This window comes from Macrosteles quadrilineatus, unplaced genomic scaffold (assembly GCF_028750875.1).
Source record: "Macrosteles quadrilineatus isolate MER2022 unplaced genomic scaffold, UCM_ALF_1.0 Scaffold_7__1_contigs__length_78375512, whole genome shotgun sequence".
NCBI lineage: Eukaryota > Metazoa > Arthropoda > Insecta > Hemiptera > Cicadellidae > Macrosteles > Macrosteles quadrilineatus.
Genome location: NW_026542600.1, coordinates 3,829,092 through 3,855,725, shown reverse-complemented (window position 1 = coordinate 3,855,725; position 26,634 = coordinate 3,829,092). Strand labels below are relative to the sequence as shown.

The 26,634-nt window shown below is 37.2% G+C and overlaps 1 protein-coding gene and 1 long non-coding RNA gene across 5 annotated transcripts; one reads left to right on the top strand and one right to left on the bottom strand.

Annotated features, from left to right (window-relative positions):
* Positions 1-1,012: 1,012 nt before the first annotated feature.
* Positions 1,013-12,209, bottom strand: LOC128998379 (uncharacterized). Of its 3 annotated transcripts, none has more exons than XM_054424490.1 (5): positions 11,871-12,209; positions 4,710-4,902; positions 3,680-3,898; positions 2,406-2,540; positions 1,013-1,199 (listed from the first exon to the last, which is right to left on the bottom strand). In XM_054424490.1, exons 1-5 carry the CDS (start codon positions 12,173-12,175, stop codon positions 1,152-1,154), a joined length of 900 nt encoding a protein of 299 aa, XP_054280465.1. In that variant the 5' UTR covers positions 12,176-12,209; the 3' UTR covers positions 1,013-1,151. The 3 variants fall into 3 exon arrangements, with proteins under 3 accessions (XP_054280465.1, XP_054280466.1, XP_054280468.1); XM_054424491.1 differs by lacking the exon at positions 11,871-12,209 and adding an exon at positions 8,574-8,874; XM_054424493.1 differs by lacking the exon at positions 11,871-12,209 and adding an exon at positions 6,446-8,532.
* On the top strand, positions 11,656-21,699 carry LOC128998380 (uncharacterized). 2 transcript variants are annotated; one of them, XR_008491197.1, is made up of 5 exons: positions 11,656-12,251; positions 13,322-13,443; positions 14,682-14,755; positions 20,056-20,200; positions 21,554-21,699. It is a non-coding gene; the product is annotated as an uncharacterized LOC128998380 (long non-coding RNA). The 2 variants fall into 2 exon arrangements; XR_008491198.1 differs by lacking the exons at positions 13,322-13,443; positions 14,682-14,755 and having other exon boundaries at positions 11,699-12,251.
* The last annotated feature ends 4,935 nt before the right edge of the window (positions 21,700-26,634 follow it).

Genomic DNA, 26,634 nt, shown 5'->3' with positions numbered 1-26,634 from the left:
TTTCCAAAATTCCCTGACTTTTCCCTGACTTTTCCAGACCAACAAAATTCCCTGACATTTCCAGGTTTTCCAGGTTTTCCCTGACCGTACCAACCCTGCAGATGATTTTTTGTGATTGTAAATCAACTATATTGAATGTTTGAATGAAAACTAAACTGGAAGAAACAAGTGCATTTTATTCTTTTAACTTAAACTAAATTGTATACATAAAACTAATCCAATTCCTAACTTATATTTACTAACTAACAAGAAACTTTAAACTAAATTACTGAACTTTATTCAACTAAATTTATATGCACGCTTCCACACTAAAACTTCTTACTACACAAGAAAAAACTCAATCCACACCTATAATTTCGCGTCAAGGGTAGGGGTGCTTTTTGAGAAATTTTGCAAATTTTAACATACCTTGTGTGATACATAGATTTTTAAAATGCACAACAAGAACCATATTATGGTTCTTGTACATTTTAAACACTCTTGTATGTATTGACATATTTGACACTATTTACTAAATATGTATTTTTATTTATTTTCCCAGTGGCAAGATCTAGAAAATTGAATTATTTAAGGTACATTATTTGGAGTCTTTGTTCTAGCAGAAATTGTTGGGTTTTCTTCTATATACTATTTTACCACGGTGTTTGGTACCTTCAGAGAGATACCAAATCAATCTGTGTATACAATGTAAAAAGAAAACTCTACAATCTCCCTGGAAATGCCACACATGTGAATAAAGATAATTTGATTTAACTTATTTGACTAGTGGCGAGCTTCTTGTGTTGGTATGACGCCACATTTGTCACTTTCTGGGTCGGTAGGGAATATTTAAGTGCTTTGTATAACAACACTGACATGGAGCAAGAAACAAAGAGAACTGACGTTCACCTCTAGTGTAGATGGAAATTTGTTATCAATGCTTAGTGAATGCCACATGTGCGGACCTAACTTAAGCTGGATCATTTATCAGGTAAAGTAAAGGTCTTTTAGGAAAAAAAACTGTATCTGCAACGGCAAAAAAGAACCTCTGTAATTGAACACTTGGAAAAACTTTATAAACTCAACATAAACTTTATAAACACCTCTCCTCCTTTGGTCAACTCTTGAAGATCAGTTGATGTCATAATTTGTTACACTCTTGCTTGACATCCTCAATGACGCAATCCACAGTGAGAATCACGGATACTGTCACATGGATCCTGTGAAGAAAACACACAGAATTATAGGGAGAGAACTTAATCTTAATCTCTTTGGAGCTCCTTAGATTTTTTACTCAATAATAAAAATTAGTAAAGTGTCATAAAAAAATCTTTAATCTCAAAAAAGGTTCATATTCAAAATGGTGGATATGATAAGTGAATTTCTATTTGATTGATTGGATATTCACATATATATAAATGACATTAAGTTAACACATACCTAGGTTTGCTCCTACAAAGAGGGTAATAAAATGCGTTTTTAGTAAAATATTAATAGCTTAGGATAAAATAAATAAATTAGCCACGTTTCATAAAAATATATCCATAAACAAGGAAACTAAAACAGTTTCACGTATTCACAATAAGAATAACATGGGGATTTTGAACTTCTGCTTTAACAAATAGCCTACAAAAACTCTTCAGTGGGCTTATAAGTCGAGATTACTAGATCACATATTACTCAAATGTAAGGAAAAACGACCGAGTAAGGTTTCATTTAGGAATCGTTTTAGAACTATTAATAAGGTGTCATTTTGTTCAGGAAGTAACAAACAGGCTTTAATCTGAAACCAAAATAAAAACAATTAATTCTTTTTTTGCATATGATGCCCCTTAATGGTTTGGAGACGAATTGGGAAATTATATGTTTTGTGACTAAAAAATTAGAAAAACCAATTTTTACCCCATAAACATCCGTTTCCATTATCCGATCAAGTTTACACATTTGTACAAAATTTCATCAAAATCTGATGATAATTGCTCGAGTCGAGTTATCATGCTAAATCCTTTAACCCCAAGGTAGGCCTATACTCACCATTGACTTTTAGATAATGAAAAAGAGCTAATTTTTATTAAAATAGAACATAGTTGAATTAGTACGGAGAAGTTAACATTTGGTTTTCTCCTTATCCTCACTTGACTCTCATAAATTTGATGTAAATAAAAGACACTAGTGTAAAAATTACACCCCCCAACTAGTTGTTCTTCCCTCCGAAACGTGTTTTTGTATCAGGATGTTTTTTTAATTAGTCTTAGTTGGACAAGTTTGTCTGTCTCAGTCGGTGGATCGATTCAACTACGTCACTCCTAAGGAAATAATGGTTGAAATTTTAACATGGGATGTGACTTCTACTTACATCAATAGTCTAACATTGAATACAATTTCAAATGAGCTAGTAAACTAAAATGCATGTTTTGTTAACTAACCTCATTGGGCTTCTCTATCATTCGCTCCATCTCGCCTCTGACCATGTCGCGAGTCTGTACTGCATCTTTCTGGTCTTGCGCCACTAGCTTCTCCGGTGGCAAGTATTTGCGCAGCGCCAACTTAGCTGGGGATACCTGCACAACACACAACTTGTCACACAAATATGAATACGAGTACTGCTACAACTGTGTATAAGAGTGGTTCTACAACTTTGAATATGAGAAGTGCCACAGCTATGTATACGAGTAGTACCACAGCCCACAACTATGTATACAAGTAGTACCACAGCTATGTATGTAGTTGTTGTTTTAACACGTTGAGTGCAGCCTACGTTATTTATAGAATAACAAATCATTGATTATGAATCTAAAACTAGCTACAACACTAGGCCTACATGGGCTACAATACTAGGCCTACATGGGCTACAACACTAGGCCTACATGGGCTGCAATACTAGGCCTACATAGGCTGCAATGCTGCAATACTAGGCCTACATAGGCTGCAATGCTGCAATACTAGGCCTACATAGGCTGCAATGCTGCAATACTAGGCCTACATAGGCTGCAATGCTACAACACTAGGCCTACATGGGCTACAATACTAGGCCTACATGGGCTACAACACTAGGCCTACATGGGCTACAACACTAGGCCTACATAGGCTGCAATGCTGCAATACTAGGCCTACATGGGCTACACACAAACCTAGCTACAATACTAGGCCTACAATACTCAGGGCCGGCGAGAGCTGTCACGGGCCCCTGGGTTGAGCGGTTCCGGGCTACCTATTTTGCATTTTCTTAATGTATTAATTAGGTTTCTAAACCATACTATATACAAGTCGGAGCTTACATCCAGTGACTGACTGTGAAACATAACCTCTACCCAAACAAAACGCGCAGTAGTTTACCGTGCATCGGCAAATATCAATCAAATATTAGTAGTTGTGCACTAATGGTGGTATCCAGCCGCCTCTGTGCCGTTTTGTTACACAAATAACAATACCTAAATTTCTAAATACTAAGTGAACTGGAAAACCATACTCATCTTTTTAACTTAAGGAGATTACATGAACAGAAAAAATTACATTTGACCGGGCCCCGGGGATCTGGCTCCCTTCGCCCTAGGCCTACATGGGCTAGGGCAAAGTCGATTTTAATGTTGACTTTAATACTTCTATGTAGGTATACTCACATATACCTAGCTACAATACTAGGTCTTCTCAAACTACTCACAAACCTAGTAACAATACTAGGCCAACATGGGCTACTCACAAACCGCTGTAGACGTTTTTTCTTAAGTGCTGTCACTTCACACTGCAGTTTGTTTACACGGCACTTAAGTTTCTTGTTCTGACTCATGGTGTTGGACACCTCTTTCAGCAGTTGATTGCGTGTCAGAGGCGTCTGCAACCCCATTATTCTCCCCGTCATGATCAGCTTCTCTTTCCACTCTCTGTCCTGCTTGAAAACCTTCCTTTCTAAGTACGCCACCTAAATAACCCAAGTAACGCTAGTAGAGCTTCGATTTTCTTCTTAATCGGTGCATATGAAATTAAATTTTTAATACTATACATTGGAATACCCCTGCTGCAGAAAACCTGCAGACTAAGCAAATTTCCATTTACCTGGTTAGATTTTCACTTAAATATTCCCTTAAAAAAGTCAATTTTTTTATAAAATTAATTTTAGTTTGGGTTTAGGCTTGCTGCTACAGGGAGGGTAAAGAAATGTATTCAATTGAAATGAAAATAGCTTAGCATAAAAAAACAAATTTGCCAAGTTTTATAAAATATATCCATAAACAAGCTAATTATGATTTGATGCTCAAAGAAAAACCAATTTTTAACCTATAAATCTCCCCCATATAACCCTGTTTCCATGGTCCGATAACGCTGGTTCACCAATTTGCTAGAACAAAATGTAGGTTTTTTGGTTTACACCTAAGAAATAAATTTCTTTGAAATCGGATCATTTTTGCATGAGTAATCGTGCTAACGGACATATACTATATATGAATTTGAACAGGTGGTGTTTTTGGCCAATCAAAACGAAAAATCTTACCATGACACCTACGATAATAAAGTATTCCCTATATGGGAAATTCGCTAAATAAACAAAGAGTAGCCGTATTTTTATAAAATAAGGCTAGGCCTATTCAATAAATTGCAAAAAAAGGCATGGATTACGCCATTTAACAATTTAGGCTGTGCTAGCATACAAGGAAAATTAGATAGCCTACCATGAACTTATAACTATACAAAGACTCTTCCTTCTGATTGCTAGATATACACCCTGAATTTACCTCACTCGTCAGCTTAGCCACGGAAGCCTGCAGTTCCTTGTACCTCAGTGCTATTTCCACACCCCTGCTGAGAATGTCTAACTGTTCAGGACTACCAGTATAGACTTCGTCGCACGGGTCAGCCATCCTTGTCTTTATTTGAGCGACACTGTAGTCTATCCTTAGGTTGAGACGCCAGTTGCTGGTTGCAATCCTGCAAACACACAACTCTGGTCAAGTTGTCCACTGATATATTTGTGTATTCTGATTCCTAAGTGTGTGTCAAGGTGTCTACTACCACATTTGGAAATTGGAGTAGTATGAACCAGCTGTAGTATCCAGCTGTTTAGAATCCAGGCCATTTTATAATATCCAAGAATTTTTGTATGTACCTTCATCCAAATTAAAACCAGTTTTCTGTTAAAATACTATATAGGCTTTTCACATGTTTATTATTGTCTAGTAATCTATTTGTTCTTATTTCCTTTGTGTATAGCATTTACAGCTTAAATGTTATAGCCTACTTAAAACTAGTCAACTAAAATGTCTACCCACCATGTACCTGATATGTAATGTATTTATTATGTAGCCTAACTTAATAATCTGAAGAGGTCTATTACTGTATTTCATGTTCAATGACCATATTCTTTAAAATATTGAAAACCTGACTAAAGGGTTTTTATGAAACTAGTAGCTGAATGAGCCTGTCATGAGGTGTTGTTTGCTTTGTTTTAACTGTTCTTATTAGGCTATAGATGATGTGGTTACAAATCAAAATCAAACTATCAACATGTTCATATTGGCAAAAAAACAAATAATTATCACAATTTCACAATGATGGACGAAAACAAACTACAAGCCGCCAAGGATGAGACAAATATAAATCCAATTACAGATGTAGATCATTACACAATTCGGAAAGAAATGGCATAGTCTACAATGCTCACACCAGCCAAGGACCGTAGATCCAAGAAAAAGTAAAGAACTAAATACATGCATTAAAATAAAGAAGAAATCGGAAGAGAATAGTCAAATCGCTGAAAAAGCAGACAAAAGTAACACCATCGTCATCATTTAAAAAGCTTCAAAAAGACAGAATATTTTATCAAACAAGATAACTTCAATATGTTTATCAAGGATCTAAAGTAGAAATACTAAAAAGAGCTATCCATCGTCATGAAGAAACGCACCAGAGTGATTCCCGAAGAATGACAACAGAAGATGAACATCCTGAATTCAAAGGCTGAAAGGGGACCCTGAAAATACACAAGAAGAATGTGCCGATCTGACCATTAGTTAACTTTACGTGTGCTGACAATGTTTCTAAATTGTTAGCAAGTAAGCTCAGCAAATATAAGAGTTAGAATACATATATAATGCTATTTATAGTTATGATTTTTCTGAACATTGATTATAATAGAGAAAGTAGCCTCCTCTAACACAATGCTGCGGCAAGACAAAAGTTGCAACACCGCTGTCCCGTCAAATTGAAACAGCTGCTACACTAATCCATAATTATAGCATTATAGACAGTATAGCAAATGTTTATGTTTACACTTTTAACATGCATGATCCTGCGATGTTGCCACACACTAACGCCATGGCCTTGTGTTAGAGGAGGCTATGTAGCCTATAGAGTCAAGTTGTAGGTTAGTCTCATTTGATTTGTCAAATCTGTAGACCATTATAACTGTAATTAAATTTTAATCGGTTCATTGGCAGTTTTTGTTGGTAAAATATTAATAGTTCCCACTTACCTATGCAATTTATGATTCGTCTCTAATATTTATTGCATCATTTGATTGACATTCAATTTCTTCTGCAACAAGAGTGTTTTCTCTATCTGTATTATAATCGACTTGTTCACCCGATCTTCACATAGGGCTACTCTGTTGTAACTCCCTGGCAGGTATCAAACTTTTCATGAGTCTGTATATTAATTCTCTTCAGAGCCGGCAAGTTTGCATATTTGTTGAGATTCATCTTGGATCAGTGCAATAAATATCACTCAATTTGTGTCACTGTTTACTTATGAGTCTCCCGAGTTTTGTCATCTTCACTAACAGTTTCAAAGCTGTCGTTATCAAACACTGTGTTATTGTTCCTATCTATCTCTGCCTCTTCAGATCCAACAGTCACAGGTACATCTTAATGCAATTTCATAATGTGTTAGTTCGGTTACTTTAACAAAATTGTGGTCTTTTAGTTGCAACATCTTTCATGTTCCTTGTTGATTATTCATCCCTTTTTTCATTGCCTCAATTCCCTGCCTGATTTTGTGAGGATATTTTGGTGATTAGTTTGTAGCTGTGGGTTGGTAATAGTTCTACCCTCCTCGGTAGCCACAAGTTGGCTGCTGCAGCATTGACTGGATAAGGTGAAGGAGATATCAAGTATTGATTTGACGCTACTCTGATGTGTTGTTGGTTTAAGGCAACTGTCTGCTTGTTTTAAGTTGGGTTTTTATTCTGCTGTGTTTTGATGAGTGGGAGGAGCTCGACTGTGAGGATGACGATGAGATACCAGTTGAATTTGTTTGAAGACACCAATTAACAAGTTTTTAGCAGTACTGGAACCAGGAAACCATTAGGATGAGGATACAATGTAGCCGAGTCCACCACGAGATGATGGGTTATTTATATCAGCCTCAAATCATTCACTTGTCCGTGGCCGACTATGATGGTTTACGAGTTTATATGACTGGACATTTCAAAGATGTTTGATTGAACAATATCCTTTTCTCTGTAGACATTGCTCTGGGGTGAATCCAGACAATCTTAAGTTAATATCCACGATTTCTTTTGAGTGTGCACTAGTGTTTCAAATATCAGAGCTCCAAAGATGTATAGAAAGGCCATGTTGGTTACTTCCATTCCTGTAAAGGTATACACCATCTCACAGTCCAGAGCGACAATATTTCGTTTAGGAGTTCATTCGAGTTTTGTAAACCCTCTCAAGTCATTTTCTGTTGTATTTAATCAGCTATAAACGTTGACTTTACCATGAGTGTATCCTTTAGACTGCACGAGTCGATAACAACACTCATAATTCTCTGAGTGAAAATTCCCCCAAATGCTACTGACAAGATTCTCAAATGTAGTACGAGAAGGTACTTATATTCATATATAAGCATTTTTCACAGGGAACGCATGTTTTTTTTCACACCTTTTAGTTTTTCTAACCTACAATGCCCTACAATTTTCCCTACAATTTTCCCTGGATAAGGATTATGTTGCTATGTTTGGATTGGTCAGGCTTTGTACAGGATACCCGTGATCTTCAGCGTAGAAAAAATGAATGTGGTCACTTGGTTGCACACTAAAGTTTCATTAGGCCTAACTCTAATACGGTACGACATAGGCCTAAGTGTGTTGTTTAAACTTAGTGTGTTCTGGGTTTACCTCCAGCTCTGTTTTACTTCTATTACATTGATCAGATTGTTCGTTATTATCCATCATCGGACGAGCATTCTTGCTTTACGTGCACGTCTTCAACGTCAGGTCCAATCTTCATAGGAATAATTCTGGCTGGAGAATTTTCAATAACATCCAATGTTAGGTCAATGAGGTGAATCAGTAATGGTGTGTTCCCTGTTAAGGTTGGTGGAGCTGAAAAGGACAACCTTTCTGGAATCATGATGATTCCCCAATGTAAGTTAAGCCCACTTCTAAGCTTGTACTGGGCAAATGAAAGAAGGTGATTGGACCCGAAAATGTTTTCCAGCTGAAATTTCATAGTCAACTCTACTACCTTTGACATTACAGGCACTTAGACCATGGGCCTGTAGTTGTTACCGCATTTTGTATCACCCTTTTTTCATACAAAGGTAGTTAGTGTAGGCTAGTCTTAAAGCAAGGTGGAATTTTACCCAATTCAAGTACTTACTGATAGTCAGTCTTGTGGCTGTGTGAAATCTAATCTAATGTAGACATGTAGGCCTACATTCAACTGAGAACTTTGTCAATTTAGTGATTTGCAAAACACTACAAGTCCAGCCAAACAAGGTAAAGAGCAGGTCCTCCGTCCTCCTATTCCTTCCTTTCCTAAGTACGTTACTCAAATGGTACAAGTAGAGAGAGTAGAGAGAGTGAGAGTGAGAGATAAATGATGGATGAGTTAGGCCTGGCCTATAACCTATATAAGACTTTCAATTATTTCATTCAACGTTCAGTTTCTGTTTCTAACCTCAAATCAAAGTTTTTTTTCCATTTTTTACCCAGTGGCTAGGCTGTGTAGTAGCTCTTAAAAATCCTGCAGCCTCGAGGTTCACTATTTTTGTGGCTGCTTCTTTTATGTCACCGGTTCCATTCGTTTATTGAGGTGTACTGTAAATAAATAGATTATTATTTTATTTTTTTTTCTGAGCCCTTAAGACTTAAGGCTTGGATAATTACTCCACGTAGCCTATTAGATTTCTGATGAAGACTATTACTCACTGAATCCTTCTGTGGTTGTCTTTGGGCATTTGACACTTTCAATAAATAGATTAAATAGAAAGAAAGCCGTTTAGTTAAAATTCTGGTTTTGATAAATTTTTTTTTTATAAGTTTTTACAGTTCGGGTAATTTTGAGGCCAGTAAACCGGGGATTTTATACTTTTTTGGGGTCAATGCAGTGGGGATAACCCAATTTTTAAGGATACCATCGTTCATCTCAGGGCTTAGTGTTGGTGTGGAAATTACACTAAGATCCTTTATTTCCTGAACTCTGGAAAGAACTCCCCCCTCGAACCCGATAATTGAAGAGGTGAAGCACAGCGATGGAAACTGGCACTTTATATTTAATACGGATGAGGAAAAGATCTTCAAACACTTTGGCTAAAGTGGATAGAATTGAGATTGGTCTGTAGATGGATGTCAGTGAACGTGTCTTAATATACTTACAAAAGTTTTATTATAAATATTTACATCACTATTCTTGGAAGTGGTTTTAGTTGCAAATTATTGGACGCTGTAACAGGTAAACTTTATCAACAAAGATTTTAACTTTTTTTTATTTTAACAAGTTTAGTTCAAGTTTAAAAGAAAGTGGAAGTGAATTAAAAAGTGTTATGCAATTGTACAGTAAGTGCTTCTTGAAACTTATTTGAGTAAGTGATTCTTTGAGTTGTTGAATGTTTAGGAATTGCGCAATGTGCATAGGTTTTTTACAGAATTAAAAGTCAAATTTAGAAAATTTATGTTTGACAAATGTTAAAGATTCAAGAATTTAGATGGGAATGTAAAAGTTTTTTTAATTTAAAAAATATTTACGGCATGATTAACGCTCTTTTAGAGAGAAAATGGTTCTCATATATATAACATATCATATCGTTCAGTTGCGACACACAGTTCCTTCTGATGTTCAATAAAGACTATACCAGCAAAAGCAGTTCCCGGACGCTGTAGCAGACCTCAAGATGGACTTAAGACATTTCCTGAATTTTCCGATGTCCTGTTCGGCTTTCAAAGGGAGAGGGAGGTCATTAAACAGTTTTACTGCATTGAAGGGAAGTTTTTCTAACAGAAAGTGGTTGTGTGTCGTGTTCGTGGTGTACTGTAAGATTGAAATTGTTGTTGACTGAAATTGAAATAAGGGATAACTATGGATTCTTGGAGAGCTATATACGATATTTGGTTTTCCTTAATAAACAATAATGTTACCAAAATGTAAATGGACGATAAATTTCGGGGTCGATTTACCGAATAGACATGGTAGGCTCGTGCTTAGACACGGCCACCTTTAAATCCAGATGGCCACACGGCCTGGTAGAATTGGCAACGTCACAAGTGGGGTTGTTTAGTGTGTCAATGGTCATACGTACCGTAAGATAACATAGCAGACAGGCGAAATCAGCTCATTAATTTGCACTTTATTGATTTAAATTTAAATTGTCAGTATAAAAATAAATTTATTAAATGATTGAATATAAAACATACAGAATCGAAAACCGAAACAATATGAATTTAAAATCTATATGTGTACATTTTAAGTAGAGTCAATATTTTCATAGACCAGTAAAAAAGCCTTCGTAAATACACAAATATCATTAGTTGCTTCCAAACCAAACAGCTGTTACAACACTACTGGGGAAGTTGCCACTTCGAAGGCCGCGGCCTGGTGTTAAAGGCGGCAGTGGCCTAGGGTACTAGGCAAGGGAGGCCTTCTTTTAGGCAACCTTTCACCTAGGTACCATTTCACTTAAATCACATATCAAATGAAGTTGGTACCGACAACTCAAATCGGTCAGCTAGGTCCCGGCCCCTCCCTTCTGGCTTCTGGGAGAAGGGCGTGGCTTCGCCACTGAGCTATAATTCTAACTGGAGGTAGCACTGAATGTCAAAGATGCGTGTCGCCAGCCGCCATGTTTGCGTGAGGTGGGTGTCCATAAGAAGCCATGTTATTGCTATGACAAAAAAACTCACTGCTATACAACCTAGTTATAAGAAGCCATGTTATTGCTATGGTAAGAAAACTTACTGCTATGCTATACCAACCTAACAAAATCAACGACTCGCTTTTGACAGACTTCTGCCATGGCAGTGCTACCTCCAGTTATAATTTTTAAATTTTAGCTCAGTGGGCTTCGCCGTGGTCTCGTGTTTCGCGGTGCGGTCGCTTACCCTCTACACTTCTGAAAATTCCCGCGACTTCTTTGAATTACCTCTACTCCTCTACTCCACCTAAATTTCAGCCTTCCTTCGTCTCGTTTCTTGTTCTGTTCTGCGTTTCTTCTTCTTCTTCTCTTTTAGATCTGCTGCTGCTGCTGCTCTAGCTTAGCTAACTAGCTCTAGCTCTAGCTCTAGTGTAGTGAGTTTGAGGTTGGATTTTGGGGAATTTATTGTTTGTCAATTTCAAATGTCAAATTGTCATACAAATTTGTATTTTAGGTGTGTATTTACAATTTAAGCCTAAGTTACAACTACTACAGTTTAAAGAACCATTTTTGTCATCACAAAATGGGTGGAATGAAGGTGGATATTGAGATGAAATGAAATGAAATGAAATGAAATGAATGAAATGAAATGAAATGCTTTATTTCCGTGAACATGATACATGTATGGAAAAAGTCAAATAAACTAATACTAGGTTAGAGTACTAAAAAATTGCAAAAATTACATGATTTGTTTGTTCCTGCAACACTCCATGCATAGAAAATAAAATAAAACCACACTTGCAAAACTCATAAAAAAACATACTTACAAGTTGTCAGGAAGTTCAAAAAACTCATGGATTGAGTAAAGTGGGTTAGCCAATAGGAACTCCCTCACCCTCTTTTGGAATTTAGTGATTGGCAGGTTCCGAACTGTACAAGGCAATTTGTTCATTAATTTCAAGCTTAAGATTTCCTTACTAGCCTGGGTTTTCTTTAGTCTAACATAAGGTATGTCTAGATCCTGCTTATTCCTAGTGTTGTAGTGGTGGACCCCTCCTCTGAGCTCGAGAGTGCCAAGCTTCCTCTTACATGACATGAGACACTGCAAAATGAAGAGATTGTAAACTGTCATCAAGGACTCGGCAACAAAGATTGAGGACTGGGAGGACTGGATTGATAGTGATAGTGATTCAGAAGTTGAGATTTTGGTGAGTTTTTTTGAATTTTAAACCCATATGGAAGTGTATCATAATTGCTACCATGTTTCCTCTTTGGTCCCGTAATTTTAAACTGTTTGACCTCACTGATTGTAACTATATTCCTAGCCTTTGTTCGTCTGATTCTATTTTCCTCAATGTCCATTGTTCAAGTGTACCCAAATTAGGACTAAATACGAGGGCTACTCTTCCTTTCATGTTGAAGTGCCAGAACCACAATAATGATAGTCACAATAAGTGCCCATAGTCTGTGGGGACTTTAACATTGAAATGGCCAAGATGGAGGAACAAATCTCAATTAATTTCACGAACCTACTACGATCACTTGACCTAAAATGTAGTAATAAATTCCCTACAAGAAACGATGCCTGTTTAGATAACATATTAGTCAATTTTTCTCAAAATTTTTACAAAGTTTCAATTTTGCAAGGCGCTTTGGCCGATCATGATCCACTGCTTTTTAAATACCATAGACCTGCCTGCAAAAGCTCACAAAATGTAGGCCTATCTATTGAGCAGCCTAGTGTTCTTGTTAGGAAACAAAATAAACAAAATCTCAATCTTTTCCGTGAGGTACTGCAGAGCGAGTCATGGGAAGACATAACAGAAAATGAGAGTAGCCCAGTAACATTGTTTGATAGTTTTTTTGAAAGGTTTGTTAACCTCTGGTACTATTGTTCTCCACCTGTTAGGAAAAGCTTCTAAGCTTTTCCTAAAGATCAGATATTAAGACTAATCTAGTGAAAAATAAAATCACCTATTATAGTGATAGTTAAAAAAAAGTAAGGAAACCATGATGGCTTAATTCTTTGTACAAACATTTTTTTTAAATTGATTCTGTAAAGGCTCAGGCAGCTTATAATAATATCTACAATAGCTTAAAAAAAACAGTATAGGAAGGATTCAAACCTTGCTAAAAAATTAGCCTGTGCAAAATACATTAACAATTCAAAGAACAAATGCAAGGCCGCCTGGGACATAATAACACAGGAAAATACAACCACACGCACATCTTATGTTACTCTTGACCCTAACAAATTAAACACATAGGCACTTTACAGATTCAGTTGAGGAACTGGTCAATCAAGTGGGCCAGACTCAAGACACACCAAGAGAACTACTGGAATCTACACAAAAATTGGACGTCTCTAAATTTGAATGGATACCTATCACACCAAATGAGGTAACAAAAACAGTCTCAAAATTTTCAAATTCTAAATCTATGGATCACTTTTGGCTTTCAAACTACATAATCAAGAATATTATACACTACATATCTACACCCCTCTCCACTGTATTTAATAGTTGTCTCCGTAATGGCTATTTTCCTGACCAACGTAAAGTCTCAAAAGTAACTCCAATTTATAAAAAGGGTGACAAGAATCTATGTCAAAACTATCGCCCAATCTCGATAGTACCAATCTTATCTAAGGTTTTCGAAGCTCTCATGTTAAAACAGTTAAATATTTTTTTTACTCTAATAACTTGATGACTGATTCTCAATTTGGGTTTAGAGCTGGCAGATCAACTATGATGGCAGTCTCTCACATTTCCAATTATATTATTAATGCTTTTGAAAATAAAAATACTGTTTCCATGCTACTTTTTGATTTAACAAAAGCTTTCGACTGCATCCCGTTTGACATCTTGCTGGCTAAACTCAAATTCTATGGACTTAGCAAAAACACAATAGAAATGCTTGAATCATATTTGACTAATAGGAATCAATATGTTAGTGTGGAGGGTAAACACTCAACATTGACCACAGTTAAAGCAGGAGTTCCGCAGAGCTCGGTCCTAGGCCCTTTCCTTTTTATAATCGCAGTAAATGATCTTCCATGTAACACTCCTATCGAATGTGTAATTTACGCAGACGATACCACAGATTTTACTTCTGATAAAGACCAAACAAAGCTCTCAGAAGCTCTTTCTAAAGCAGAAAAGAGTGTTTTAAACTGGTTTTCTGCAAATAAACTGATCTGTAATCAATCCAAGACCCAGAAAATTGATTTCTCACTCTCTATTAAACAATCAGACCACTCAGTAAAAATTCTTGGCTTCCACCTCGAGTAGTAAATTAAACTGGAAAACTCACATCACAAATTTGAGCAAAAAACTATCGAGAGTTTCATGTTTATTCTGGAAACTCAAGCCTTTTGTCGATATTGAATATCTCAAACTAGCCTATTTTGGGCTGTTTCAATCCCATATTCAATATGGAATCCAACTTTGGGGCCATTCCCCCCTTGTCCATGAGCTTCTACTAATACAAAAAGAAGTCATTCGCACAATGTTAGGGGCTGACCCTGCGGAGCACTGCAAACCACTTTTTATCAAACTAAACATTTGCACAATCATTAACTTATACATCTACAATGTACTTATATACACTAGAGCTAATCTCAATGAGTTTTCCACCAGGCAGAATTACCATTCTCAGCATACACGAAGTAAGGAACAACTGGATATACCACATCACAGGCTAGCCATCACAGGTAATTCTTTCAAACTCAACTGTGTGAAATTTTATAATAAGCTGCCTGAGCCTCTTCAGGCAGACAGCCTTTCTCTTTCTCTTTTCAAATCCAAAATTCATAACTGGCTTGTAGCAAATCCGTTCTATTCAGTCAAGGTCTTTTTGAAACATAAAATTACAATGGAATCATTCACACTGTAAGTTAGGAATTCTCAATCTTTGTTAGCTATAGATATAACACACTTGTTGATGTTGATATTCTGTTTAATGTAATTTAATATTTAATGTAATTTGACAATGCCTATTCCTGTATACAACCTGGTCAACGGCAATAAACTTTCTTATTCTTATTCTTATTCTTATTGAAAGGTGTAACTTATTGACATGGACATGGTCATTAGAATATTAACGTTTCAAGCAAATTCAAATTAGTTTCTGGTAGCCTATCAAATAAATTGGGGGTACAGTTTCCTGGGCTTCGCTAATATCGATTGAAACTATCAAATTGAAAATATTGATTAATAATCGTTATTTAAAATATATCTATTTTAAAATTAAACTGCACTTCAGGCCTTACGTCCTACACTATAATTCGAATAAATATATCGATCGATAAATCGATTAGGCTATTTCATTCAATATATCAAGTTTGGTTAGTAAAGTTAACCTAACCTAACTTAGCTAACCGAATGAATCGATACCGTACATCAAATAGGCCTAGTCTATCCATTAGTTGCATACTAGGCCTACGCTTTTAGTTGGATTTTTAAACTCATAGAAAATTATGACTATTAGTTTTAATATAACTTCCGGTACTAGACTATTGATCGATTTCGAGCAACAAGTGCACTAGTTTTTTTTTATATTTTTATTTTTTATAAGATGCTGACAAAGTATTAAGTTTTTCATATGACAGTTTTAGTTTACCATTTGAGTTTTTAGCATTTTATAACATAGCCTATACATATCTGATACTCTCAGCAGCTGGAGTAGTGTGATTTTTTCTTTGATTATTGTGGCTTTACCTGACAGGTGGAGGTGGATGGCTATAACTTACAAGGTTACATGGTACCTACACATTAAATTCATAATGATTTGCCTATTTCGGTAGACTGGCTTTTTCGTAGGCCTATGCTTCATTGCTCTTTACAATTTCAAGAGATCTATTGTTCAAGGCGTCAATGGGCAACTAACTTAAGTTTATCGCCATTCTACCGCATTATAACCCACCCTACAGGGCCCGGATTTTGTAGGTAGCAAATGCGCAACTAAGGCCCTGTACACATGAGGGCGGCAGCCGCCGCGGTGGCCGCCGCGGTTCGAATTGACCGTCGCTCGACAGCCAGTACTGTATTTACCCAATTATTTTTCTTTTAAACGCGTAACGCTTGATAATTCATTTCAGCAAAAAACTCAACTAACTCTTTGCCACGCATTCTTTTTTAGTTTATGTCCTAAACCTCAGAGTAATAAAACAAAATTTTGTTTTATTACTCTGAGCCTAAACGTATCCTCTTTTTGTACTTCTATAATGGACAGTTCAGAGTCAAAGTTTTCTGGTTCCACAGCAGCACGCATGGCCATTGTAAACTTACACTACGAGCACTACATCAACTCCAGCCACAGCTACACGCACTTCACCAACACACGGAGGGTCGCCGGAATTTTATCCCCCTGGAATTTTACCCCCTGGAATTTTACCCCCTGGGCAAAGCTGGCGTCACTATGACGTAGTAACCTGAGTGGCCAAAAGTTTGTTCGCGGCCGGAATTTTACCCCCGCGGATTTGGAAGTCTAATGAAAATAGTCAGAGCGTGATTAATTAGATTAGCGATAAAAACCGGAATTTTACCCCCTGTCCATATAACTAGCGTTTAGGCAACTGAAGATGTACGGGCCGGAATTTTACCCCCCGGAATTTTACCCCCGGAATTTTACCCCCCGGAATTTTACCCCCTGGCTGATTTTAGAAATTGAATGATTGATTTTCTTAATTTCTGTTTTTAATTAATTGTAAACATTTCATTATTTAGTAGCTTATCTTTATTTATTTATTTTGTAATCTCAACTGAGTAAACAGAATTCGCTGTTTTATTTTGATCATATTAACCAACAGTTGGCTTCAAAGATCGAATCCTGACACTCGAATCTCAAAATTAATATTAAAACCCTGTTCGATTAGTTAATGTTACATATAAATTAAGATAGGCTACTTAATAATAAAATGTTTACCATTACCTAAATTAAAACTGAATGACGATAATTAATCATTCTCACTAATTTATATCTGGCCAGGAGGTAAAATTCCGGGGGGTAAAATTCCGGGGGTAAAATTCCGGGCCGTACATTCTAGGTTTTTATAATTTGATGTGTTCTGATTAAACTCACAACCGTGAAAATATATGTTTAATTCCGCGTTTAATCCATCGAGCTGATGTCGCGAAACTCAAATGTTCACGGCTGGAATTTTACCCCCTGGTTTGTGACGTCACGTTTGCCCAGGGGGTAAAATTCCAGGGGGATAAAAATCCGCTACCCCCACACGGAGAGAGAGAGAGAGAGAGAGCGATGTCCACAGGGCAAGCGCGCAGATGTCTGTGATCTTATAGTAGCAACTGCAGTCAACCGCGGCAGCTACCACCCTCATGTGTACGCTCTCATGCCAACTCTAGTAACTTCAACCGCACGGGAGCCGCGGCGGTCGAAGGGAAATCTACGACCGCCGCGGTTCGTTGCGGTTGATTGGAAGTGGGCGGTTGCATGTGAACGGTGCCATTTGCTCCCTTGTACTTTCAACCGCCGCGGTTCCCGCACTATGGCAACCGCGGCGGCTGCCGCCCTCATGTGTACAGGGCCTAACCTACCGCCAGGGCAACGGCCATCAAAACATTTTTATGCGTGATAATAAACCTTGTAGGTTAGTCTAAACTTAGTTGATACTACTAACAAAATTACTTAGCTATCTTAACCCTCCAAGTGTCCATAGTTTAGGCCTTAATGTCCACCTATTTTTGGCGCATTTGCAAGGTTTTATTAAAACGGATCTGAGAAGCTTAAAACAATGTTAATTCTACTGTTCTATATACCATTTTGTTTGGAAAATCATGGGCTTCAATATCATACATAAAACATAAGGAATATTTGTTTAAAAAAAATTTTTTAGGTAAAAAAAAATTATTTTGGAAAAATTGAAAAAAAAAATAAGTTTGCGCCAAATGAAATTGTATAAATTATAGGCCTATAAATATTTGAAAATAGCCACTTTGTTCTAAATTTTATGAGGATTACAAATATATAATAATATAAGGAAGTATATTTGCAAATAAATAAGTTATGGGCAAAAAACAGATTTCAGTACATAGCGTTTAGCTAAGAATACATAGCCTAACCATAGCTAGGAATCTGGCTGATAATTTACATCAATATCACTACCTACTTCTTCAGGATCATCAACCAGCCCTTCAAAATCACTTAAATCTTCTTATAATGCACCACGTATATCACTACTTTTGATTTTTAACACTAAAACACTAAAATCAGTCATCGGTCCGAGGGTAACCTAGCTATTTACAAATACGCACGTCAGCTGTCTGCCACAATTACGATCGGCTCGGAGAACATACAGCGCTGAGACAGACCTCTGGAGAAAGCTTAGAATATAACGGAAAGAACGATACCTAACTTGATCCAGTTCAATCCGATTCAGTCAGTTATAGAGCCTTCGCCGTAAACGATGTTCGGGCGTCGAAAAATCGACGCGTGACACTACACAAAGTGTGTAGCGCGTCGATTTTTCAACGAGTGACGCTCGGAGGGTTAAAGACATCAAGTAATTAAGTAGGCCCATTTTATTGCTCGTTGAATTATCACTGATTACTATAGACTTCGTCTGAGATACATTAACTCACGGTATATAGGCTACTTGATTAATAGCGATATAGGCCTATTATCACAGTCACATTTTTTATGCATAGCCTATCAAATAAATAGGCTCTATCACAGACGTTAAAATAAATAATAAGTATAGTTGTGCAGTTAAATAAATCAAGGGTAATAGTACTTGTTGTAATTTGTAGTTCTACTTCACCAAATCCATTTTAATGCATCAAGCAAAAGAGCTGTAACCCCATGATTAGCCTAGGCTAGTCTAATAATATTTTAAGACATTTTTATTTTATGATATTAAAAACATTAGGCTACACTAAGCTAATGAAATCTTCCCATAAACTTAGCCTACTCGGCTTTTAATTTTTGCTTCAATTTTGACTGCCCTACCCGTCAATGAGGTTAAGGGTATAAGTTAGGCCTAACCTATACAAAATCATGCCTTAATCTGAATGGGAAAACATTATTATTTGCAGATGATACAACGATGCTGTCCAGAACCTTTAGGATTATTACAGTTGTTCGGCATTTGGATCATTGCCGGCTAATCTTAAAGGATCTTAAGCTACGTTTCCATTCCTGCAAATTTGTGCCGGCACAAATCTCCAAATTTGTAGGAATGGAAACATCCTGGCTCAAGTCGCGGCGCAAATCTCTCATCAATTGATTAAATGCACCTTCCAATGCTCTTTTAGCCAAAAAACTTCTTATCCTCTATCTAGGTAGTTTTCTTCTAAGTTCATTGTATGCACCAGCCATAAATAAAAAAAGCAGAGGCTGTTATGTCATCCATGGTGATTTGTAGAACACAATATAATCAAAATCATCCACCGAACCTCACCACATCACAATAAAAGAGAACACTGCCTTGTCTGCCAGTTGAAGTGGCGGGACTTGTGCATGGAATGGAAAGGGCATGACAAACTACGTGCGACATGTGCCTCGACTTGTGCCTGCGACTTGTAGGAATGGAAATGTAGCTTAAGGGTACTCACGGCGTAGTGCTTGATATCCTGACCCTAGAAAACTTCAATAAACCAGGTGCAGGCAGTGGTGGATCTAGAACAGTCACAAGGGGGGGGACCAGGGTGTCTGAGAGGTTCGGGGGTACCCCCTCCCTCCCCAAAAATTTGTTTAAACTAAGTCTTCAAAAATGGCAGTTGTATGGCATTTTTTTGTCCTAAGTTAGTGTGACAAATTATTTTACACAATTTGTATGCACTACTGTATTACATGCAGTCAAAAATATATGACATATATTTCCAAACTGCGACTGCCCCCCCCCCCCACTCTGGATCCGCCACTGGGGTGCAGGAGTACTATACCAGAAGAGCACAAAATATAGACTTTTCCTGCTGTCGTCTCAAACTTACCTAGAATAGCTATCCTCGTTCTACTATTAACTACAACTCATAACTGCCTACTCATTTGCAGGAGATGGATGCACCCTTCTTCAGAAGGCGCTGAAAGAAATACTAATTATAGGCCGCTGTACTCCGTAAAAGAACTTAAGGAAGAGCACCTAGTGAGATAAGTGTATGTCTGCCATATCATCCGTTAAACAGCCAGGTTTTTGAAGGTATAGTTTATTGTAAATATTATATATAGAGTTATTTATTAAATCACTTAATAATTCACTATCTTCTGTGCCCGTGCTTTGCAACGGGAAGATGAACTATACCGCCTAATCCAAACAGTTGTTAAGTAGTCCGAATTTATGAACAAAAGCCACCAAATGTTGGCCTACTGTATAAAAACAATTATGACCAACATTGTAATTGCCCTACTGTTTACGTTAAAATATATCAATAACATAATATTCATTTTCATATTTGAGTTGTTTTGTCGCAAGATCAATGAACCAACTATAAAAGGTATAAAATTACCTCAGTACTGCCAGATTGATCCTGTTAAGTCCTTATGGATTACGGGTTTTAAGGACTTGAGTCCTCATCATGAGATCTTGTACAAGAACATTTAACACTGTAACTTCGAAAGGGTCATCAAGAGTTTAAATGTGAAACACGGACATATACTATTTACAGTCATAGACGTTTTATGAACAAAACGAGTAGGCTTACTGACAAAAACTTAACAATGTCCAACCCCAACCTCGTGCGCACAGTTGCAGATGAGGGTCATGACTGCGATGCGGAAGATGGTTGGGCGGTGGACTTTGTACAGCTCGGCTCCTTGTTCATCAGCTGTTCTTGTTTTTTTATTAGATTATCATACAGAGCGTTAGACTGTAAACTGATTTTGTCGCTTAGTAATGTGTTAGCTTGAATTTTGATTGTTTTATAAATTTCAAATTCTTCTAAAGCATCCATTCATGTATATTGCTTTAAAATTCAAAATAAACTACGCCATGGCTCGGTCCCCAGGTACTTATTTCAATTCAGGAAATTAAAGCCTTTACAACTATTATTCAACAAAAACTTCTTTGCGCTAACTTGATCAGGGAAATATAGGCCTAGACAAAATATAAAAGGTTTAATTTACCTGTTGCTGATCTTGTTAAAACTGTTAACAGGGGCAGGCCAAGACCATAAAGCACTTCATCCAAAAATAAAATTATTGCGCACCCCATACATTTGTTTTCTTGAAGTTACAAGTTCATGCGTCCGATAAAAGCCTGTAGCTTCCCAATTACATCCTCCTCAGGAAGATATCTACCTCTTGGTAATGTGGCAAGAGGTTAACATGTGTCTTTAACAAGCAATGAAAGTCCCTCAAAGATCGAGTTTGTGTCGCACGTTTGTAGGTGGAATAAACCAGTTAAAAACTTTTAGTTAAGGGTACCTATGGTAATTTATTGTAAAATAAGACCTTTTTATTTGAAACTACCAACTACACCAACCCGCATAATTTGGTACCCCCGAGTATTTTAAAATTGTGACTTTCTTTACCAAGATTAAAATGTTTGTTTCAGGAAGAAAGATGTAGCCCCAGCTCTGGACAAAAATATTATGGAGAAGGTTGGCCGCTGTACAGGGCAGCCTATAGTTATTATTATATGTTGCCTTTTATTGTTATGTACTGTTTTTATACTTTACCAATAAACCTTATATTTATCTAGAGCAGTAAATTTTGTTAAAATTCTTACCAGTAAACTTCTCTGTAATTTGTAAAGAAAAAATGTAAAAATGATTATATATTTTATTTTGATCTTCTAACTATTTTGACAGTTTTATAGATAAAATATTCTTTTTTTAGATATATTTTTTTTATTGTTCTTGTTCGTACATGTCTCAGATAACTATACATAAAGATAAAATTATATTTATATATTATAAATATATTATATATATTATATATGTCAGTGTCAATCTTAAGAAGCAAAGTTAATATATAGCTAGTAAAATAAAATAATGTTGGTGTTTAATGACTAATGAGTGTACTGTAAAAATGAAATAAGTAATTCAAAAGTTGAAACAAAAACTCTATTTAGCCAACCCAATAAAATCACTCAAGAATTTTCCTCTGAATAAATGTTTGAACTTCGTAGTCTAGAGGTGTTAGGTCAATGAGACATAAGACTGCTTAAGGGTGTTGCTCAACGTGTAATGAACAAAATTAAATTAAGAAAAACAACAAAAGTAAAGCAAAAGAAAACTTTGAAAAGGCAAAGATCAACAATAATAAGATAAATAAATTTACAACGCTATAATTTACAAGAAAAGAAAATCAATTAAAAATGTAAAAGAATGAGTTACTGACAAACTATATGACTTGTTTGTTTTACAAAACTTAAGTTATATATTTTATTCTTTTTACATACTGTTTATTGTCCCAGAAGCACACGCACCGATACACACACTCCAAAACTCTCGATCTTCTTGGTCCAGTGGCCCGTGGTGAACTCCTTGATTTGTTTCTTCAGGTCCTCCAGCTCCAAAACTCCTCACCCCTCCATTTTCTTCATTAGCCCTTCTCATTGGCTGATTGGGTGTTTGACTTATAGGTTAACGATGTTTCTTGGAAGTCAGCCCTACCAGTCATCGCCTAGCTCACGTCAGCTGGGAAAGGAATTTGTAAATCGATACTCATGCTACTGTTCAACTCTCTTCACACCAACTAGTCGACCATAGTCCTCACCACCCTAAGTTGAGGCAGCCAAAGGCCGCACTAGATATACGCCGTGCGGCCTTGGGCTGCCTCAACTTAGGGTGGCGAGGACTATAAGTGTAATGTAAACAGAGTACAGTATCTGCTTAGATAAGCACCGTGGGTACAGGGTTAATCCCCTTTCTTACAATGTAAATCTATGTTGTAAACTTCTTGACATACGAGAACTGCTTTAAGGACAATTTATACTAGGCGTACGCTCATTCTTCCTGTATTGGGGGCCTAAGACATTGAAAAAGGCTGTGCTGGTAAAAGCGACCAGAATACACAGTAAAAATTATACTGGATATATAGCAGGTATGGATACAAAAATCATGGATGCTCAAACAGTGTCTTGCACAGCAGATCATTTTGAGAATGCCAGAGGTCTTGGCACAGATGTGAGGTTTTGCAACAAATCACTATAAGCTGCTTGATTAGATGTTCTTACTTATGCTACAAATACTAATTTTAATCGCCTAGTTTAAAGCTCAGTTCTTTCCATTTCGTCCTTTTTGGGTGCTCAAACCAGCACTTAATATTGAGGATGTGTGTGAAAAATAAATAATTTTATTAAAAGATGCTTAACCACAAGAAGAGACGTTAGTGGACCATCAGGCATCAGGCATTGGATAAAAATAATTTATAAATAGAAATACTTTTTAAAAAATACCACGTGTTTAACCGCACTAAAAAATGAATCAGAAACATACAAAAAGGTTTTACGAATATCACTACACACATTCCAGGAATTAGGTACTAGAATTAGTTAAACCTCTAATTATTAAAAAATTAGACGGTTGCTTTTGTCCTTTTTTGTGTTAAACCAAGCTGGAAATTATCTTTGGTCGCCGCTGGCACGCTTCTGAGGTGGTCAAGCACGGGTCACACTAGGCTGGCATCAGCGGCGAATTGAAAGAATAAGCCGCTACTGTCAGCTTGATGTGACCACAACATTCGCAGCTGGCACCGTCAGCAAGCGAGTATTTGTCAGCGGCTGGTGAAGTTGGACATGTTCAACTTTTGGTAGCGAGGCAGCGGCGAATAGAGGTCACGTGACCACTCGCACTCGCTGACGCCAGCGAGCAACGCAGTCTGACCACTTCTAGAAGCGTGCTAGCGGCGACCAAAGATAATTTCCAACTTGGTTTAACAAGACAAAAGGACAAAAGCAACTGTTTAAATTTTTTAATTAGAGGTTTAACTAATTGTAGTAATGCCTGGAATGTATGTGGTGGTGACTGACATTCGTAAAACATTTCGGTATGTTTCTGATTCTTTTTTAGTGCGTTTAAAAACGTGGCATTTTTAAAAAGTATTTTTATTTATAAATTATTTGTATCCATGGCCTGATCCACTAACGTATCTTCTTGCGGTAAAGCATCTTATAATAAAATTATTTCTCTTTCATACATCCTCAATTCAATATTAAGTAGTGCTGGATGAAGACCCAAAAAAATGACGACAAGAACTGAGCTTTAAACTAGGCGATTAAAGTAGTATTTGTAGCATAGAAATTACTGAGCTTAGGTGGTCGGGGAAGCAGGTTATTGTTTTTTTTTTATTCCAAAACTAAACGTACAGTACTTGTGGGACGTTTCTTTAAAGAAGTAAAATAAGAAAACGTATTTAAACGTAAATTTAAAACGTCAAATAAGCAGCTTACAGTGATTTGTTACAAAACCTCACAGCTGTTCCTGTTCCTTCTCACACATCCGTTGATATCACGATCACCAGCGGCTAACAAGCAGCCTCTAGTGTGACCCGTGGAAAAGCCGCTGCTTGGTGGTGCTGGTGCCAGCCGCTGATCACCAGCGGCTGCCGAGCAGCCTAGTGTGACCCGTGCTTCAGACTACGCTGCTCGCTGGCGTCAGCGAGTGCGAGTGGTCACGTGACCTCTATTCGCCGCTGCCTCGCTATCAAAAGTTGAACATGTCCAACTTCGCCAGCCGCTGACAAATACTCGCCGGCTGACGGTGCCAGCTGCGAATTTTGTGGTCACATCAAGCTGACAGTAGCAGCTTTTTTCATATCGCCGCTGATGCCAGCCTAGTGTGACCCGTGCTTTAAGCACGGGTCACACTAGGCTGCTCGGCAGCCGCTGGTAATCAGCGGCTGGCACCAGCACCACCAAGCAGCGGCTTTTCCACGGGTCACACTAGGCTGCTTGTTAGCCGCTGGTGATCGCGATATTAACGATGTGTGAGAAGGAAAAGAACAGCTTTGAGGTTTTGTAACAAATCACTGTAGCTGCTTATTTGATGTATTACTTCTTTAAAGAAACGTCCCACAATTACTGTATGTTTAGTTTTGGAATCAAGAAATCAATAACGTGCTTCCCCGACCACCTAAGCTCAGTAATTTCTATGCTACACTCCTACACTACTTTAATCGCCTAGTTTAAAGCTCAGTTCTTGTCGCCATTTCGTCCTTTTTTGGGTCCTCATCCAGCACTACTTAATATTGAGGATGTATGTGAAAGAGAAATAATTTTATTAAAATATGCTTAACTGCAAGAACGTGCAAGAAATAGACGTTAGTGGATCAGGCCATGGATATGCCTACAAATAATTTATAAATAAAAATACTTTTTAAAAATACCACTTTTTAAACACACTAAAAAAAAGAATCAGAAGAAACATACCAAAATGTTTTACGAATGTCGCCAGTCACCACATACATTCCAGGCATTAACTTACTAGTAGTTAAGCCTCTAATTAAAAAATTGAGACAGTTGCTTTTGTCCTTTTGGGTTAAACAAGTTGGAAACTATCTTTGGTCGCCGCTGGCACGCTTCTAGAAGTGTTCAGACTACGCTGCTCGCTGGCGTCAGCGAGTGCGAGTGGTCACGTGACCTCTAGTCGCTGCTGCCTCGCTACCAAAAGTTGAACATGTCCAACTTTGCCAGCCGCTGACAAATACTCGCCGGCTGACGGTGCCAGCTGCGAATTTTGTGGTCACATCAAGCTGACAGTAGCGGCTTCTTTCAATTCGCCGCTGATGCCAGCCTAGTGTGACCCGTGCTTTATCCAATCAATAGTGTTATTAATACTTATGAAGTCAAACGGAACGGGGTGAAGCCCGTGGGTAACAGCTAGAGCTGTCTAGTTGATATAAAACACGTGTTTGAAAGTAATTCGTTTGATGCTTTAAATGAAAATGTTAGGCATTTATTTTATGAGTTATTTAATTTTTCATACAACATATCTATGGAACATGACAATAAATTATTCTCTTTAGCGTTCCTTAGCGAAGCACGGGTATGGCGGCTAGCCTACCTCTATCCAACCTAGTCTATTTCGCAACGGGTACACAAGTTCAGAACACATTTAATTGTTTGATGTAATAATTAAGTCAATAGCCCAAAAGTAAACACATCCGATTTATTGTGCAAGCTATGTTCAATTGTGTCAATGTGGATAACCTGAAAACCAGTCAAACGGTTACATGGAAATTGTGGGAAATTTTGCTCTACAAGTGCCTGCTGCATCCCTGCATTTATCCCACTTAGCTAGATTTATCCAACAGTGTTGTCATATTGAGGGAGTAACACTAAATTCAGGGGCGTAATCTCGCTGAATAAAATTAAAAGTCTGCAGCAACACCTACCTATTTCAAATTTTAAAGACAGCTTTGTCTGGAGCTCCGTTTTTATATATTCTACTACTGTATTTAACTTATGGATTTTATTTTGTACCTTTCATATGTGTTATATTTAGCTAGTAATCTTAACATATAAAAGTAAAAAAGCACTCACTCAATGATTCATTACTAATTCAACTTCCAGACTAGCTAGAACGTTGAAATTTGGTGTACTGATTCTTCAGGCATTAAATAGGAAAACTAAGTAGTTTTTATCCTGATCCGACTTTTGGGTTCCACCCAAGTGGTTCTGGAGTTTCCTTG